The sequence below is a fragment of the Muntiacus reevesi genome, chromosome 20 (genome assembly GCF_963930625.1).
Source record: "Muntiacus reevesi chromosome 20, mMunRee1.1, whole genome shotgun sequence".
In the NCBI taxonomy this organism is placed as follows: Eukaryota; Metazoa; Chordata; class Mammalia; order Artiodactyla; family Cervidae; genus Muntiacus; species Muntiacus reevesi.
The window spans coordinates 29434245-29453797 of NC_089268.1; the positions used below are offsets into that span (position 1 = coordinate 29434245).

General features: G+C 40.6%; 1 protein-coding gene across 7 annotated transcripts in view; it reads left to right on the forward strand.

Annotated features, from left to right (window-relative positions):
- The window catches only part of LOC136151837 (BOLA class I histocompatibility antigen, alpha chain BL3-7-like), a 39212-nt gene that overhangs the window by 8550 nt on the left and 11109 nt on the right, over window positions 1–19553 (forward strand). For 5 of the 7 annotated variants that reach the window (XR_010660093.1, XR_010660094.1, XR_010660092.1 and 2 more), the window contains exon 2: window positions 19054–19350. Coding sequence is in view for 4 of the 7 variants with exons in the window: in XM_065913271.1 (XP_065769343.1) it covers window positions 19054–19350 (297 nt within the window). In the remaining 3 variants the exon portion in view is untranslated. Of the gene's footprint in view, window positions 1–10647; window positions 10783–15227; window positions 15672–19053; window positions 19351–19553 lie in introns of those variants that run through there. The other 2 variants (XM_065913270.1, XM_065913269.1) reach the window with 2 other exon arrangements.

Sequence of the window (19553 nt, forward strand, 5' to 3'; positions counted from 1 at the left end):
AGTGAACCACCAGGGAAATCCCCTGATTGGTTCTTGAAGAAGAAGAAAGGAAAAGAAGATGGCAGATGATCTGCTTATTGGAAAACACAGGAGAATGAAAGGCATACTCAGGTGATAAAGTCAGATCTTCTGTTATTTTGTGTTTTTCCATCTCTCCCTCTTCTTTGACTACCTCAGTGAGTCCACCTCTGCTTCTCTTGTTGCTGAGGTCTCAGACTTTATTCTAGAGGTGCTGGCATGACTGAACTCAGATGTAGGATTAAGGAGATTAGGACTGGAGGATTAGGTAGGGTTCAGAAGCTGATGGGTTTATCTATCAGAGGGACTTCAGAAACTGTATCTCTCACACTCAGAACTTGGTCTGGGATTACCATAGTGTTGTCATTGATCATACCCTGAGGATTCACCTTAGTGAATCCCTGAGAAACTAGAATGTCTTCCCTCCCATCCTAAGAATTCTACTGCTTAGGAAATGACCCCAAAGTGATAGTCCTAAAATCCTCTCCCTGTTCCTACAGAGTACCACAGAAAGATTGAGGTGAAGAGCCTGGCTCTTTGGATGTGAAACTACTGGGATGAAATTTTTTTTTCTTTTCTTTTAAAGAGTATTTTCTTTGCTATTGATATTCAGTGCTTCACTATTTTGTTAATTATGTTGTTGTTCCTTTCCTGTATCCCTCTCATTTAATTAATTGCCAGTTTCTGACATTTTTAAACATCTTAGCTGTCTCCTTCCATTTCCGCTTTGTCCTGTTTCAGGTCTTTCCTAGATGGTGGCTGCTGATTCCCTACCTTTATCTGAGCATTTGTTCTCACTCCGTTGCCCCCAGTGTTTCCTCTGTACTGTGTCTTTGGTGATGTTTCTGCCTCAAAACTCTGTCATCTGACTACTCAGTCATCTTTAATGATGACTTTTATCCTTCACCTATTGGGTAAAATCTAAATCTCTCTGGAATGGCTTACAAGGCTCTTGATGATCTTGTCCAGTGGATGGTCCTACGTTTATAGATGGGGGATTTGTGAGGAAGAACAGACCATTTGCAAAGAAATAGACAACTGCATCTTTGTGCACTTAGGTTTTTGGGGATTCCATATGTGATCCCGTTAAAATGTAAGGAGAGAAAGTCTACAGCCTTCTTTTTGACTGATGAAAGAAGCAAAGGGATCGTTCTTTTTTGTCAAACTGAGTACTTTCTAGGGAAGCCAAGATCTTTGCAAACTGCTCGTGGAAATTACTCTCTGTCTTTGTAATAACAGAGGTAGGCCACGGACCACTGAGGACACTCATTAAGCATGTACTCCCAAAATACTGAAAAGAGAGTCTATCAGAAGCAAACTTTTATTAAAAAACTATGTTAGGCACTGTGCTCAGTCATATGGATACCAGTGAACAAGACAGACATATTCCCTTCAGGAATCTGCGATCATAGCTTGGAAAACAGACAGCTAGTTCTAAAGTATTTCTCTGGAGATATAACCAGTTCCAAACTATCTATTGTCTAGATCATAACTCCTTTAGAGTTACTGTTTTCATAGTCTTTTTTCTTAAGATTATTAGTCCCTCTTGTGCTTCCTCTTTTTTGCTTTCAAATCAGCATTTAACAAAGCCTTTATTGACTCTGCTGACCTGTGTAACAACAATCTTCCCTTTGCTGCAATGAAAGAAATGGTAGATGTTTTAGTTTGCTCAGTCTCACCTCTCTTTGACTTCTGCAGTCTCTCTTCTCGCCACTTAACTCACACTGTCTTCCAGTGGTCCTCAGAGGCCTTTCCCTGCTCTTCTCTGGCTCCTGACCCCACTCCTGCCTCTCCCTCCTTAGTCTCAGAGCACTGTTGGATGCAGTCCAGTGTGCTCAGTCTCTCCCGCTCTCCCCGCCACCTCTCCCCCTACCCTGCTTGCTTCTCCTGTGAACCTCTGACACAATCTTCATATCTATTCAGGGCTCTGTTGCTGTTTTCAACTTTGTGTCTGGTGATGTTTTCTTCACACCCAGAATCCTCTAGAGGATTCAGGAGAGTAATGTGAAATCTTACTGATGTTTCTGTGTCATGCACGTAGAGAAATTTCAGTTCTCTAGTGCCTGAGAATTTTAGAAGTGAAGTACTATAGTATGCATTCACAAGTAATTTTTACCAGCATAATCCAGGATTGAAAGCTATTGTTGCATTCAAAATTGTATTTAGAATACAGTAGTTAATTTTTCTGTAACTTTGTAAAAGTAACAGAGCAAGCCATCCCAAGGTTCATACCTAGTTTAGACAAAACAATCAAAGGATTTACCTATCTTTTAAGACCTAACATCTTTCTCCTTCTGTAGTACTTTTCAAAAAATGGGCAGCAGATCTAAATAAACATTTCTTCAAAGAAGACATACAGATGGCCAGAAAAGCACACGAAAAGATGTTCAACATCACTAATTATCAGAGAATGCAAATCACAACTATGGGGAAGTGTTCCCTCATACCATTCTGACAAATGGCCATCATCAAAAAGCCTATAAACACAGAAAACAACTTAGTGTTGTAAAGCAATTATCCTCCAATTAAAAATAAATTTTAAAAAAAGTAGGGACATGAAAAAAGAAAGAGAAGATGCCAGTAAAGGTTATTTTAATTGGTAAAATAAAAAAAGTGAATACATACCCAAGAAAATACAAAATATTTATTGTTTTAAAAAAAAAAGGCTACAAACAATAAATGCTGGAAAGGATGTGGCAAAAAGGGACCCCTTCTACACTGCTGATGGGGATGTTCATTGGTATAACCACTATGGTTATATGGAGGTTCCTTAAAAAACTAAAATAGAAGTACCATATGATCCAGCAATCCCACTCCTGGCCATATTTCCACGGAAGCTCATAATTAGAAAAGATACATGCATCTCAGTGTTCATTGCAGCACTATTTACAATAGCCAAGACATGGAAGCAAACTAAGTGTCTGTTGACAGGAATAGATAAAGATAATGTGGTACATGTATATATAATGAAACATTACTCAGATATAAAAAAGAACAATATAATGCCATTTGCAGCAACATGGATGGACCTAGAGATTATCATACTGAGTGAAAAAGTCAGAGATGATTTCAGTCATATGTGGAGCCTAATTTTAAAATATTATGCACTTTTTTACAAAACGAAAATCAACACACATATTGAAAACAAGCTTTTGGTTACCAAATGGGAAATGTCAGAGGTGAGAGGATAAATCAGGAGCTTGGGATTTTGGTGGCTCAGACAATAAAAGAATCTGCCTTCAATCAGGGAGACCTGGGTTTGATTTCTGGGTCAGGAAGATCCCCTGGAGAAGGGAATGGCTACCCACTCCAGTATTCTTGCCTGAAGAATTCCATGGACAGAGGCTACAGTCTGTGGGGTCACAAAGAGTTGGATACAACTGAGCAACTAACAATTCCACTTTGAATCACTTTGCTGTTTTACATCTGAGACTAATAAAATATTGTAAATCAACTATACTCCAGTAAAATTAAAAAGTTGAACTGAGACTCCTATGGCACCTTTTCAATGTTTTGTTGATTTTATAATAAAATTTATTTCAAGAGTTTTAGAGCAGATACTTCATTGTGTGAATCTAATTCATAGTGCTTTTTAAATTCTTTGTGATCATTGCTAATTATTTTGAGTTCTGAGCACTGACAATGTGTTGAGTACTTTCAACTTTCACACAGCTTTAGAACCAGTATTTGCATTGCTAACAATTATAAGCTACAGGTGAGTTTTGTCAAAATCATTTTTTTAAGTATTAAAAAAGCCGATTACTATTTACTTTGAACTGGATCTTACACAGAATTAAAGGCATTACTACTTGTCATAGTTTTTGTACAGTATCACGTGTTTCAGACTGATGCATGTCATTGTTTCCTTGTTCCCTCTCAGATCCATGAGATTAATGTTTATAAAATTTAAAAGCAGTGTTAAAAATGTATCCAGGAACTTCTCTGGGGGCTCCCAACGCAGGGGGCCTGGGTTTGACGCCTGGTTGAAACTAAGATGCAGTGCAGCCAAATAAACAAAAATAATTCAAATAAATATAAAAAATTGTATCTAGACTTCCTCACTTCATTCTGTTTATTCCTCATATTTTAAGGTCTTGACATTTATAGATAAGAAAACACTACACAGTTGTTATTGCTGCAAGAATAGCAGTACGGTAACAATAAGAACAAAGGAGAAGCCAAACAGATATATTGTTTAGAAATGTTAGCAGTATGAGGATTTAACAAAGTGATGATTTTCATAAATGTAGAATGAAGAATGTACAACCCTAACCATAGAGCTTGTGACTGAACTGGCAGGTGGTACCACGAACGTGTCTCCTGCAGTGACAGGAATTCCTCTATTGATAGACCCTGTGTTAGCCTAGACATTGCTAATGAGTATATGTTAGGATTGATATCACTTATTTTACTGTTTATCAGTTGCTATTTTGTTTTCTTTAGCAATCAATATGGCTTACTAATGTATATTAACTGAAAACCGGTATGGAACAGAATACTATAGAGGGCTATGAACATTAGTTAATATGCTACTATGACTTTTAAGGGCTTCCCTAGTGGCCCATTGGAGAAGGAAATGGCAACCCACTCCAGTATTCTTGCCTGGAGAATCCCATTGACGGAGGAGCCTGGTAGACTACAGTCCATGGGATTGCAGAGTCGGACACGACTGAGTGACTTCACTTTCACTTTCACTTTCTAGTGGCCCATGGTAAAGAATCCAGTTGCCAATACAGGAGATGTGGGTTCGATCCCTGGGTTGGGAAAGATCCCCTGAAGAAGGAAATGGCAACCCACTCTAGTCTTTTTGCCTGGGAACTCTTGTGGACAGAGGAGCCTGGTGGGCTATAGTCAGTGGGGTCACAAAAGAGCTGGACACGACTAAACAACTAAACAACAGCATGACTTTTAAACATTGAGCTGCTTAGGTTTGGAAGTCAGATGGGGCATATTTAAAAATTGCAGTAATAAGAGGCCTCAAGAGTTAGGATACCTGCTTTTAATGCATGGCTCTTGTGGAGTGAGGGGAAGGTATGGTCTTTTTTTCTGATTCTTTTCAGCTGAATTAACAAAAGTAGATAGACTGAGTTTGAATAAAAACGAAAAAGTGTCTTCACTTTATTTCTAAAGTCAGATGAGGTGGCCTGCATATTGGTGGTTATGTAATAATTTCCAGCTTTGTTGTTTGTTGTTGTTCAGTCACTTGGTTGTGTCCAACTCTTTACAACTCGATGGACTGCAACACGCTAGGCTTCCCTGTCCCTCACCAATTCCTGGAGCTTGCTCAAACTCATGTGCATTGAGTCAGTGATGCCATCCAACCCTCTCATCCTTGTCGTCCTCTTCTCTGGCCTTTAATCTTTCCCAGCATCAGCGTCTTTGCAAATGAGTCAGTTCTTTGCATCAGGTGGCCAAAGTATTGAAACTTCAGCTTCAACATCAGTTCTTCCAATGAATATTCAGAACTGATTTCCTTTAGGATTGACTGATTTGATCTCCTTGCAGTCCAAGGGACCCTCAAGAGTCTTCTTCAACATCACAGTTCAAATACAAATACATCAATTCTTTGGTGCTCAGATTTCTTTATGGTACAACTAGCATATCCATCCAAGAAGGCAGTGGCAACCCATTCCAGTACTCTTGCCTGGAAAATCCCATGGACGGAGGAGCCTGGTAGGCTGCAGTCCATGGGGTCTCGAAGAGTCATACACGACTGAGCAACTTCACTTTCACGCATTGGAGAAGGAAATGGCAACCCACTCCAGTGTCCTTGCCTGGAGAATCCCAGGGATGGCGGAGCCTGGTGGGCTGTCGTCTATGGGGTTGCACAGTAGCTTTGACTAGACAAACCTTTGTCAGCAAAGTAATGTCTCTGCTTTTTAATATACTGTCTAGGTTGGTCATAGCTTTTCTTCCAAGGAGCAAGCGTCTTTTAATTTCATGACTGCAGTCACCATCTGCCATGATTTTGGAGCCCAAGAAAATAAAATCTGTCACTGTTTGCATTGTTTCCCCACCTATTTGCCATGAAGTGATAGGACTAGGTGCCATGATTCAAGCCAGCTTTTTCACTCTCCTCTTTGCAGCAGATGTTATTAAATGCTTAGTGCAGGACTGGGATTCACTGTCATTCTTGCAAGTTATTTCACACTTAGAAAATAGCATGTTATGTGAGAGGAGGTTCTCTCACACAGGATGTGGTTAGGGAGGGGAGGGCGGAGATCCAAACAGAATTTAGTGTTTAGTTTTTCTTGTCCTGCCTTAAAATATAAATTTTAAGCAATGATCATAACACGATGTGTTCATACAATAGAATATTATTCTGTAATAAAAAGTCAAGTACTGATAAGTGTTACAACCTAGTTGAGTCTTAAATATGCTGAGTAAAAGAAGCCAGACACAAAAGACGACAAATGATTTCATTTCTATGAAATGTCCAGAATAGGCAGATCTATGGAAATAGGAAATAGTGGTTGCCAGAGGATCGGGGGATTTGAGGTGGGGGAAGGTCATGGATAAGGGATTTCTTTGGGGGGTGATGGAAATCTTCAAAAATTGTGGTGCTGGTTGAAACAACTCTGAAAATTAACTAAAATGTGTTGAATTATACACTTTAAATGGGTGAATTATATGGTGTATAAATTACATCTCAAGAAAGCTGTTAAAAAATTAAAAATTTACATTTAGGGAATCCCTTGGTGGTCCAGTGCCAGACTTGGGTTTGATCCCTGGTCAGGGAACTAGGATCCTACAAACTGCATAGTGCACCCACCCCTAATTAATACATTTTGAATTTAAATTGAAATTAGTAAAAGTTGAAAATTTTGAATTAAGTAAAGTAAGATGTGGGCAGTGTGGAGATAATCTGTGTTATCTAGATGAGCACAGTTCAACAGAAGTAGAATGCATATGTGTGCAATTTAAAATTTTCTAGTAGCCATATTTATTCATTGGGGAAAAAAGGTGAAAGTAATTTTAGTAAATTTAATCCAGTTAGTCAAATATATTAGTGCACTCAGTTCCTATGTTCCAGTGCCACATATGTCTCATTTTCCTCACCCTGAAACAGAAAAACAGTAACTACTTATGGTTGTTGTGAGAATTAAGTGAGTTAAACATCTATTCCATGTTTATTGTGTGTCAGGTACTATACTGAATTTAAGTGGACTTCCCTGGTGGTCCAGTGGTTAATTAAGACTCTGCCTTCCTATGTAGAGGGTGCAGGTTTGATCTCTGATTAGGGAACTAAGAGCCCACATGCTACGCAGTGTGGCTAGAAATAAAAATACAAAAAGCATATTGAAAACAAAACACACCTGCCCTGCTCCACCCAAACAAATGACTATGCTTCCAACTGCAGGGTCATGGATTTGATCCTTGGTCTGGGAGCTAAGATTCTGAATGCTGCATGGTGTGGACAATAGAAAAATAAAGCTGGAGATTTTATCTACACTTAGTAGAAAAAGAAATATTAAGAAAGAATGCATGATTTAGTTTGTGTGTTAATAGTGAGTGTAGGGAACCATGAAGACTGATGTGTATATTGTTAAATACATGTGTGTGTACTTAAGGGGGTATATACATAGGACTGTAGCTATCAGTTCCCACTAGAATGCATGTGTGTGTGTGTGTGTGTGTGTGTGTGTGTGTGTGTGTGTGCGCGCGCGTGCATGTGCTGGTGGTGTGGAAGAAAGTTGATAAAGAATGTCAGAACCACGCTCCTAGACATCTTGTGCTTAGACTAGGTTTCAGAATTGGCTGGTGAGCAAAGGGTGGGCAGAATCTGTCCTTCAAGCTACAGACAGAAGCCATGAAAATAGCCAGAAAGCAGTGTTCAGGGGTGAAACTGAGGAGGCAAAAAAACTCAGGAGGCAAAAAGGAGGGACTTGGCTGAGAGAAGAAAATCAGATGTGATTGCAGAGTGGGTTCCTTTAAGGTCACCACCTGTTCACCGGGACTCAACAGAAAACCACAGTACCATATGCTGTAGGTTAAGAAATAGGTTTCAATTCAGGGTCAGCAAGTAAAAAGAGGGCACGAGTTCCATTCCTCCTCTTTCCAAAACAAGCAAAATGGGCACCCTTCTGGGCATGCAGGGTGGGAGCATGGGATAGTGGAGGGATCCTGCCACGTTACTGCTCTCATCGTAAGACAAGCAGCGCAGGAGCCACCTTACCAGGACTTTCCTGATGGTCCATTGGCTAAGACTCCAGGCTCCTGATGCAGAGAGTCCAGGTTCGATCCCTGGTGAGGGAACTAGATATCACAGGCTGCAACCAAGACTCAGTGCAGCCAAATAAATACCTTTAAAAAAAAGGAGGGGGAGGCCACCTTAGCAGTGAGGAGACCCAAACTGCAGAGGCACCAAGCATCCTGGGTTAGTGTCAGGTGTTGACAGGGTGTGGTGATCAGACTCCTGCAGTGTACTCTAATGATCCTCCTCCACTGGTATTCACGTACTTGTGAAATCCCCTCCCCTTGAGTGTTGGCTGGGTCTAGTGACTTACTTCTAACCAAAAGAATATGGCGAAGGGAAAAGACTTCACTTGCTTGAGTAGATTATAAAAGTCTGTGACTTTCATCTTGCTGAGAAACTCCTTTACTGTCTTTGATGAAGCAAACTGCCATGTTGGAGAGACCTATGTAGTAAAGAACTGAGAGGTCTCCCCTATCCAACAGCCGGTGAGGGTCTGAGGCCCTCAGTACAACAACCCTGAAGGAACTGCTGCTGCTGCTAAAAAAAAATGTAAGTTTGAAAATAGATCCTTTCCTAGTTGAGTCCAGATGAGCCCGACTCTTGCCAACATCTTTATTGCAGTCTTGTAGACACCCTAAAGTAGATGACCCAGCTTAGGCTGTGCTTGGGTTGCTGACCCACAGAAACTCTGAGATGCTGTGAATTGTTTCAATCCTCTTGTTTTAGGGTAATTTGTTATGTAGTGGGAGATAATACAGGAGAAGGAAATGGCAGCCCACTCCAGTATTATTGCCTAGAGAATTCCATGAACAGAGGAACCTGGTGGGCTACTGTCTGTAGGGTCACACAGAGTCGAACATGACTGAAGCAACTTAGCATGCATGCATGCATTGGAGATGGAAATGGCAACCCACTCCAGTATTCTTGCATGGAGAATCCCAGGGAAGAGGAGCCTGGTGGGCTGCCATCTATGGGGTTGCACAGAGTCGGACACAACTGAATTGACTTAGCAGCAGCAGCAGGAGATAATACATTGCAGGCGTTTGGAAATGTTAACTTCCCAATAACTAGAGACCTGGTGGCCCATGGCAAATTACAGTCTCCTCTGCCAAGTGTTAAAAACACCACTGATCCCCCTTAGAAGGTGACTTCTTTTTTAAAATAAATATTTATTTTTATTTATTTATTTGTACTGTTTCTTCATTGTAGCATGTGGAATCTTGTTAATAGTTGGCATGTGGGATCCAGTTCCCTGACCAGGGATTGAACCCAGGCCCCCTGCATTGGGAATGTGGAGTCTTTGCCACTGAACCAGCAGGGAAGTCCCAGAAGGTAACGTCTTGCAGCTCCACTCACTGGGAGAAGGAGGAACCCCAGGTTCTAATTAGCTCATTATTCAGGCTACCCACTAGTGCTCAGTGTTATTTTCAGACAATTCTGCTTCTTGTAATACAAAGATAGTATTAACTCACTATAGTGAGTTAATGAAGTTAGGACAGTGGGTTATAAACCCCCTTATGAAGGGGTGTGTTCTCCTAGACTCTTGAAACCTCACTATGAAGACAGAGTTGTTAAAGGCACCAAATAAAATTAGAGAAAAAAGTTTCAAAGGAAATGTTAGTATCTTAATTTAGAATTTTGTGACTTTTCAAAGGGGAGGAAACAGGAAGCTGTAGGTAAGCTGTGGTAGGAGTGAAGGCCGATTTCTAACCAAATAAATGTCAAGAAGGAAAAACACAAAAGAGAGAAAATTAGTAAGTTAGGAGACAAAGCAGTCAAAAGCAACAAGTGCGTCTCTTTGTATCTTGGTTTAACACCTCAGTTGTTAAGGAAAAATAATAATATAATTAGAAAAGTGTGAACATGCTCTAGATGTTTGATGATGGTAAGAATTATTATGATTTTTAGAAATGATATTATAATTATGAAATTTATGAAGTTATTTTTAATGATACAGTAAAAATATTACAGATGAAATTATATATTTATAATTTCGTTTAAAATATTCTGCATGTACTGGGGGGAACTAGGTGGGAGTATAAATGATGCAAGGCTGATTCCAACTATATTACATGAGAAAGGCAAAACTACAGAGACAAGAAAACCTAGTGGTAGCTGGTGGGGTGGGTAGGAAGGTAAACAGGCAGAACAAGAGGATTTTTAGGGCAATGAAAGTACTCTGTATGCTATAATAGTAATGAATCTACGTCATCATGTGCGTGCGTCCTCAGTCGCTCAGTCATGTCTGACTCTTTGCAACCCCATGGACTGTAACCTGCCGGGTTCCTCTGTCCATGGAATTATCCAGGCAAGAATACTGGGGTGGGTTGCCATTTCCTACTCCAGGAGATCTTCCAGACCCAGGGATCGAACCCCTGTCTCCTGTGTTTCTTGTATTGGCAGGCGGATTCTTTACCAATGTGCCACCTGGGAAGCCATTTGTGTCAGTATGCATTTGTTCAAAACATAGTATGTACAACATCAAGACTGAATACTAAGGAAAACTGGACTTTGTAACTATGATGTGTCAATGTGGGTTCATCCTTGGTAAAAAATGTACCATTCTGGTAAGTGGTGTTGATAATTGGAGGATAAGTGTGGAAAATCTCTGTACCTTCCTCTCAATCTTGTTGAAAATCCAAAACTTTTCTAAGACTATAAGCTCTTTAAAAATATATATATATAAAGCAAAAAACAAAACCTATTCAGTAGAAGGACTTAATAGAATTGAGCTGGCAGAAGAAAGAATTTGAAGATAGTTCAATAAAGTTTATGCAGTATGAAGAACTGGAAGAAATAAGGATAAAAAATGTATGAACAGAGTCTCAGATACGGTCAGACACCATCAGTGTACCAACATATGCATAATAGGAGTCTCAGAAAAGGAGGAAAGGAAAAAAAAAGGAGCAGAGAAAAAATGTTAAAGGCTTAAAACGTCCCAAATTTGATGAGAAATATTAATCTGGACACCCAAGAGACATACCATACTCCATGTAAGATAAACACAAGGAGATCCACACAAACACACATTATGGTCAAAAGATTACAAACAAAAGACAGAAAAATTTAAAAGCAATAAGGGAAAACATTACGTATTACACATATACATACCTACACCCAATAAGAATAACAGCTAACTTCTCATCAGAAGAAACAGAGGCCAGAAAGCATTGATATATTCAGAGTGAAAAGCTAAAAACATAGAAACCCCCAAATAACCTGATAACCAAGCATCCCATATGTAGCAAAACTATGATTTGAAACTGAAGACAAAGACATTCACAGATAAAGACCCTGAGAGAATTTATTGGTATTAATAGCAGATCTGTGGGGAGGGAGGTGGGAGGTGGGGTTCAGGATGGGAGGGACACATGTATCAGTTCAGTTCAGTCGCTCAGTCATGTCCGACTCTGCAACCCCATGAATCGCAGCATTCCAGGCTTCCCTGTCCATCACAAACTCCCAGAGTTTACTCGAGTTGGTGATGCCATCCAGCCATCTCATCCTCTGTCGTCCGCTTCTCCTCCTGCCCCCAATCCCTCCCAGCAATGAGTCTTTTCCAACGAGTCAACTCTTTGCATGAGGTGGCCAAAGTATTGGAGTTTCAGCTTCAGCATCAGTCCTTCCAATGAAGGACTTTTCCAGTGAGTCAACTCTTTGCATGAGGTGGCCAAAGTATTGGAGTTTCAGCTTCAGCATCAGTCCTTCCAATGAACACCCAAGACTGATCTCCATCAGGATGGACTGGTTGGATCTCCTTGCAGTCTAAGGGACTCTCAAGAGTCTTCTCCAACACCACAGTTCAAAAGCATCAATTTTTCAGCGCTCAGCTTTCTTCACAGTCCAACTCTCACATCCATACATGACCACAGGAAAAACCATAGCCTTGACCAGACGGACCTTTTTGGCAAAGTATTGTCTCTGCTTTTTAATATGCTGCCTAGGTTGGTCATAACTTTCCTTCCAAGGAGTAAGTGTCTTTTAATTTCATGGCTGCAGTCACCATCTGCAGTGATTTTGGAGCCCCCCAAAATAAAGTCTGACACTGTTTCCACTGTCTCCCCATCTATTTCCCATGAAGTGATGGGACCAGATGCCATGATTTTAGTTTTCTGAATGTTAAGCATGTATACCTGTGGTCAGTTCATGTTGATGTATGGCAAAAACCATCACAATATTGTAGTTATCCTACAATTAAATTAATTCAAAAAATAGAGCTGTCTTAACAAGAAATATTAAAGTCAGGTTCTTTAGACTGAGAAGAAATGACACCAGATTATCTAATCCACATGAAAAAAGCACCTGGAAAGGTAAGATGAAGGTAATTATGAAAAATAGTATAAATGTATTTTTATCTTACTTGACTTAAATTACATAAAATAATGAATTTATTGTATTGAGCTTATGACACCCACAGATACATATTCATGTGAATAATTGGACAAAGGATGGGGGAGGGAATGGAACTCTTGGAGTAAGGAAATGACAAAAATGATAATTTGAATCCACAAGAAGAAAGAGGACTGGAAATGCTAAATACAAAGTTTAAAATGAAAGGCTCAAGTATGTTTTTTCTCTTTTCTCAACTTCTTTAAAAGAAAATTATATAAATCAGTATTTATGACACTATATTGTCACCTTTATCATATATACATAGATGTAATATATATGATAACACAAAGGAGAGGAGACAAAGCTATATCAGCAAGTTTTCTGTGCTTACTGGAATTAGTATTTATCCAAAGTATATTATGATATGTTAAGGTGGAGATTGTAATTCCTAAAGAAATCACTATAATACAAAATCACACTGAGATTGAACAAAATAATTTATATGGGTCATAGCCAATACTTAATAAAAGGCCGTAAGGGAAGGAATAGAGAAAAAGATGTGAAACAGATTAAAAAAATGAAAAATGGTAAACAAATCCACTCATAATAAATGTGAATGGATTAAACATATATAGTTTTCTATGCTGCATAATAAGTGATTACAAACCTAGCACCCCAAATCAACACACATTTATTATCTCACAATTTCTGTGGGTCAGGACTTAAAGCATACCTTACCTGCATTCTCCGCAAGGCTTTTTTTTTTTTTCAATTAAGATGTCAGTTGTGTTTTTATCTGGAGGACTGACTGTAAGATCCACTTCCACACTCACTAAGGACATCAGTAGAATTCAGTTCCCTGTGGTTATATCATAAAACTGAGGGACTTGACTGGTTGTTGACTGGAGGCTGCCTCAGCTCCTAGTGGCCACCCCTCAGTTCCTTATCACTTGGGACTGTCAACATAGCTACTTCCTCAAAGACAGCACAGCAGAGCGTCTTAAGAAAGTCTACTAGCAAAACAGACTCTGGTCATCCTATCACTTTTGCCATATTCTCTTTAACAAAATTTTTTTTTTCTTTTTAATTTGGCTGCCTGTGGTCTTAGTTGTGGCATGTGGGATCCAGCTCTCTGACCAGGAGTCGAACCCAGACCCCCTGCATTGGGAGCTCTGAGTCTTAGCCACTGGACCATGGGGGAAGTCCCTGCTACGTTCTCTTGGTTAGAAACAATTCAAAGGTCCCAGAGACAGTCTCAAGGTGGGAGATAATAAAAGGTCATAAATATTAGAAGAAGATCATTGGGGTTCATCTTAGAGTCTGTCTGCCACAGAGGGAACTTCCTTAACCTGATAAAAAGAGTATTTATGAAAAACCTATAACTAATATCGTGTTGTTCACTCACTCAATTGTGTCCAGCTCTGCGACCCCAGGGACTGAAGCACGACAGACTTCTTACATTTTATTTATTTTTATTTTTTGGCTGTGCTTTCACTGCTGGGTTTGATCCCTGGTTGGGGAACTAAGATCCTGCAAGCCTTGCTGCGCTGCCGAAAGAAAAGCATATTGGAGAAAGCCTACATTTCTGTGAACAGACTTGGTAGAAACCAGGGCTTTGAGAACTCTGCCAGTGAGAGTTCAGAAGAAAATGAGGAACATCTGATTGGAAACTAGAGAAGTATTGATAGTAGTTGTTAAGTATTTGTTAAGTATTGATAGTAGTGGAAGGCTCAGCTAAATTATCCTCTGCAGTTATGGGGGAAGCAGAATTTTAAGAAATGAACCTGGTTATATAGCTAAGGAGATTTCTGAGCAAAGTGTTGGTGCTCAGAAAGTTATTGTTTAAAAAGTTCCTGTTTATGTTACAATAACATGTCAGAGGAAGGAGATAAAAGAGGAACCAGGGTTGGCTTATAAAAATTCTCAGACTCTCCAGATGACAAAAAGCCAGGAGGAGATGGAAAGGCGATGTCCTTTAGTTTTTTCATCTTTCTCTCGGCTCCATGTCCTTGTCCCAGGCTCTACCATCCTGCCTCAACCTCACTGTGGGCGTTTGAATCTTCTCCCCTTAAACTGCCAAACCATGGAAAAGAGCTTACTCTGAGGCAGCTCTGACTCAATGGTTGTCTCATTTCCTCCAGAGCAGGGGAAGGGACCGCCCCTCCCAAATTCCTCATAGTAGTTTCTGGCTTAAACAATAATCCTGCTGGATTTATTTTAATTGGACATTTTATTTTCCCTCCGGTGTTTCAGATAAAATTAACATAACATATTCATTAATGGTGGAGGACATGATGATTTGACATATGTTTGTACTGATAAAGGACTGCCAATGTGACTGACGGGGACATTTTAAATGAGTGGCAGTTCATACCATAAAACTTGGAGGGGGGAAAAAATCACCCCAGTGAGAACCTTATTTTTGTGTCTTTATTGCCGATTTTCTCCCTAAATATGTAATTTTTTTTTCTTGCCCCGCGGTCCTCATCAGGGAAAACGCCTAGTCCACTGGACCGCCAGGGAATTCCTTAATGCTCCGTGTTTTTTTGACATGGCTACCAACTCAGTTTTAATTCTTTATCACGTTCACCCACTTAACATATATATGGCTACATTTTTCCAAGCTGCTAGTCACTTTTAACTTCTCCGTAGTTTCCCAAATACAGATTAACCTTATTTGCACTTGGATGAGGAAGAAACCAAAGCTCCGAAGCGGAGAGGCCCGCCTAGGATCTGAAGTCCAAGCGAGTGGGTCCCGTCTAGACCTGGGCTACTGGCTGACTTGCTGTGGCATCGGCTATGCGGGATGCCATATGCCGGGGCTTTCGTTTTCTCCAAATGTTCTTCCCCAGATGGTGTTTTCCTGACGAGTTTATCGCTGAGTGGTGCTCTGTGGTAGTTTCCACCCCCACCCCGATTCTCTTGCGCTTTCGCGGTTCCAGTTTCTGTTAAGGCGCCGCCCCAACTGCGGTCCAGAGCTGGAGTGAAGCCGGTGGTCGCTGACCTGTGTGCCGCATCCCAGCCGTGCCCGGAAGTCTTGGGCCAATCGGAACAGCTAAGGCGATGCCCCGGGCCCCTGTCCTCTTGCATTTCTTCCTGGCATTCCTGCCAGAGACACAAACCCGTGAGTTGGGAGCGAGGGGTGGCGGGCTGGGACAGTGGGAGAAGAAGCCGAAACCGGCCGAGAGTGGGATTTTTCAGAGCATTGGAGGCTCAGTGGTGACTCCAAAATCTTGGTGCAGGCCGTCACTGGCTTATTATTTGTGCGGGCTCTGTCAATAAGGGCAGCTAGTGTAAACAAGAGAAGGAAATAGCAACCCACTCCAGTACTCTTGCCTGGAGAAGCCCAGGGACGGCGGAGCCTGGTGGGCTGCGGTTTTTGGGGTCACACAGAGTCAGACACGACTGAAGCGAGTTAGCAGCAGCAGCAGCAGCAGCAGCAGCGTAAACAGGAAAGAAGTTGGCAGATCTCTGAACCAGATCAGAAGTCATAATTCTGTACTCTTGCTCAGAATAGATGTTCCAGGTTTCCAACTCCAGTTTTCTTGCCTGGAGAATCCCCCAGGATTTTGGTGGGCTACAGTCTATGTGGGGTCGCAAAGAGTCGGACACGACTGAGCAACTGAAGTGAACTGAACAGTCTATGCAGTCGTTCAGGACGGAGGGGCTAACACTTTAACTTTCATTTTTAAAGTCTTTCGAAGGGCAAAGCCAGAAGCAAAAATTTGGGATGGATGGTATCCAAGGTTTTAGATCATCTTTCTTGACAATTTCAAGTGTGTTTGTTTATTTACAAAGTATGTATATGTTCCATTATACCAATACATTATGTAGAGTGTACAAATTTACAGAAACAAATCCAAAAAGATGAGACAAAATATTTTAAATAACTTTAAAAAAATTGATCACAAGCTTGATTAATGACAGAGCTGAAAGAAGGTAACGTGGCACACACATTCATCTTTTACTCATATGGAGAAAGGGCTTCACTGAAGTATTTGTTTAAGTATGGCTCATCCAGGAAAACCCCATAGGGACAAGATGCAAAACTCTTACCACCCACTAAGCTACAATTTTTGTATTTTCCTATATGCAGATTGTTTGCAAAACCATTGTCCCCAGACATAGGTCTCCTAGCAGTTTCTCAGCAGCTATTGTTGCACTCCAGACTCTAGAAGTATACCAAGAAATTCAGAATGAAAGCCAGACTCATGACTTAATTACTGAGTAAAATGTTTCCAGACCAACAAGTAAAACCTCATGGAAAATGAAACAAATTCTTGACATATCTGAATTTATGTGAATTGACATATCTGAAACATATCTGGCAGGGTGAATTTTTTTGTCTTACCTATTTCTGAGCAAGAGAGAAGGCGAAGTGGATTCTAAATAAAGCTTTGCTACTAAGCTGCAGTTTTCTCACCTCTAACATGGAATTTAAGCAGCTACTTCATATAGTCATTAAAAAAATTAAATAACAGCAGACCACAGAGGAAATGCTCCAACACAATGATAATTTTTAGGAAACAATTTCTGTGCAGGCATAAGTGGTATGGTGAGTGCTTTAATAGGAGTATGGTGTAAACATTTCCATATTTATGCATTTCCTATTTGCCTAAATGGAAAGCCACCCAGCCTATGACTGGTTGGCTGAGCCTTAGAAAGAATAAAGGGGAGTTTGCATTCAGTGTCTTCCTTTTGCTCTTGTTTTTGTTGTTGTTTTCCCACTCCACAATCATTCCCTGGAGTTCAGTGTCTCTGAACATCTAACCACAGCCTTGCTCCCTGCATAGCCCCTGTTAGGTGCAGGGTCACAGTAGGGATCAGCAGAGAGCAGATAGGGACTGCTGGCTTGCATGTCCACTGGGTCCTCAGGAATGACCTCTGAACTGCCTAGGTGCTTCTCAGTGGAGTCTAGATCTGAGTGGGGTCAGAGTTAGTTCACAGTGAGAGGGACTTTGTTCATCAGAGAAGGAGCCCATGCCAAGGGGTAGAAGTGCAGAGGTTCTTCTGAAAAAAGAACAATGCTGTTAAAAACAGAAATGCTATGAATAAATAATTTACAGAAGAATGAATTCAACTGGCAGATAAACATGGAATTATGTTCAATACAACTTCATAAATTAAAACGTATGTATTTTAACTGTCATTTATAGCAGTGTGACTAGACCTAGAAAATATTATATTTAGTGAAATGTCAGACAAAAATACTATTTGAGATTACTTATATATGGAATTTTGGAGAAGGCAATGGCACCCCACTCCAGTACTCTTGCCTGGAAAATCCCATGGATGGCGGAGCCTGGTAGGCTACAGTTCATGGGTCACTAAGAGTCAGACACGACTGAGCGACTTCACTTTCACTTTTCACTTTCATGCATTGGAGAAGGAAATGGCAACCCACTCCAGTGTTCTTGCCTGGAGAATGCCAGGGACAGGGGAGCCTGGTGGGCTGCTGTCTATGGGGTCATACAGAGTTGGACACGACTGAAGTGACTTAGCAGCAGCAGCATATATGGAATTTAATACAAATGAATGTACCTATAAAACAGAAACAGACTCACAGACGTAGAAATCAAATTTGAGATTACAAAGAGGAGAGAACAGAGGAGGGACAAATTGGGGATATGGGTTTAGTAGATGCAAACTAAGTAAAGAGTAGATAAGCAACAAGGATTTGTTGTATAGCACAGGGAATTATACACACTATCTTTAATCTGTTATGGAATATGTCTTTCAGAATACTGAATCACTATGTTGTACACCTGAAATCAACACGATGTTGTAAAGCAACTGTACTTTTTAAAAATTTGCACTTCGTTCTCATCCCCCCCAAACCTGGGGTCATGGAAAAATTGTCTTCCGTGAAACTGGTTCCAAAAATGTTCGAACTACTGCCCTAGCTGGTAATATGGGTAGGCCTTATCTGATCAGTTGAAGGCCTTAAGGGGAAGACAGGTCTCCTGTCTACTTTCAGACTGAATTCTACTTTCAGACTGCCTTTGGACATAAACTGCAATATAGTGTCTTCCTTAGGTATCCAGCATGGAGCTCTGCCCTGCAGATTTGGACTTGCCAGCCCTGTAAAATTACATGAGCTAATTCCTTAAAGTAAATCAATCTTACTCTGTATATATGTAAATATATTATTGTTGCTGCTGCTGCTAAGTCGCTTCAGTCATGTCTGACTCTTCGACCCCATAGACGGCAGCACTATACAAATATTTATATGTATATATTGTTGTTGTTACATACATATAAATATTTGTATAGTGCATACATATATATTTACATGTGTATACATATGTGTGTACATTAATTTATTAAAATTCTCCCAGTGCATACTCTGCGTGCAGTTTAAATTCACTTCTGCAGAGGGTTGTAATTGTCTTTTCATTGTTTTATGTTGTGCCATGTCTCCTATGAGACACACGCTCATTCCCTAGATCCTCATGCAGTAAATTCTGGAGCTCGCTCTGACCCACTGTCGCTTGTTCTCACCTCAGGATCACACTCTCTGCAGTATTTCTACTCAGTTGTGTCTGAACCGGGCCCAGGAGTCCCTTCATTTATGGCTTTTGGCTTCGTGGACAACCAGCCCTTCATTCGCTATGACAGTGAAGAGATGAAGGCAAAGTCTTGTGTTCACTGGTTGAGGGAGGAGCCAAGTTACTTTGATGATGAGACCAAGATCTTCACAAGTCGGATGAAGATTTTCCACTTAAGTCTGAGGAATGTGCAGCGATATTACAACCAAACCAAGGAGGATGGTCTGAACAGAGCGCTGGCACAAAAGCAAACAAGTAGGTGCCTCAGAGAAAGCAGAGGAAAGTGGCGCTTGTCCCTTCATACCAATCCCCAGCGGTGAAAGGCTGTCGACAAGTGTTCCCATAGGGTCAGGCTGGGGCAGAAGAACTTGTACAAGTTATCACTTGAGAATGAAAGCTGAGCTGGTCTGGTCACAATGCCGTCGGGTCTGCATGACAAGAATTAATAATTAATAGAT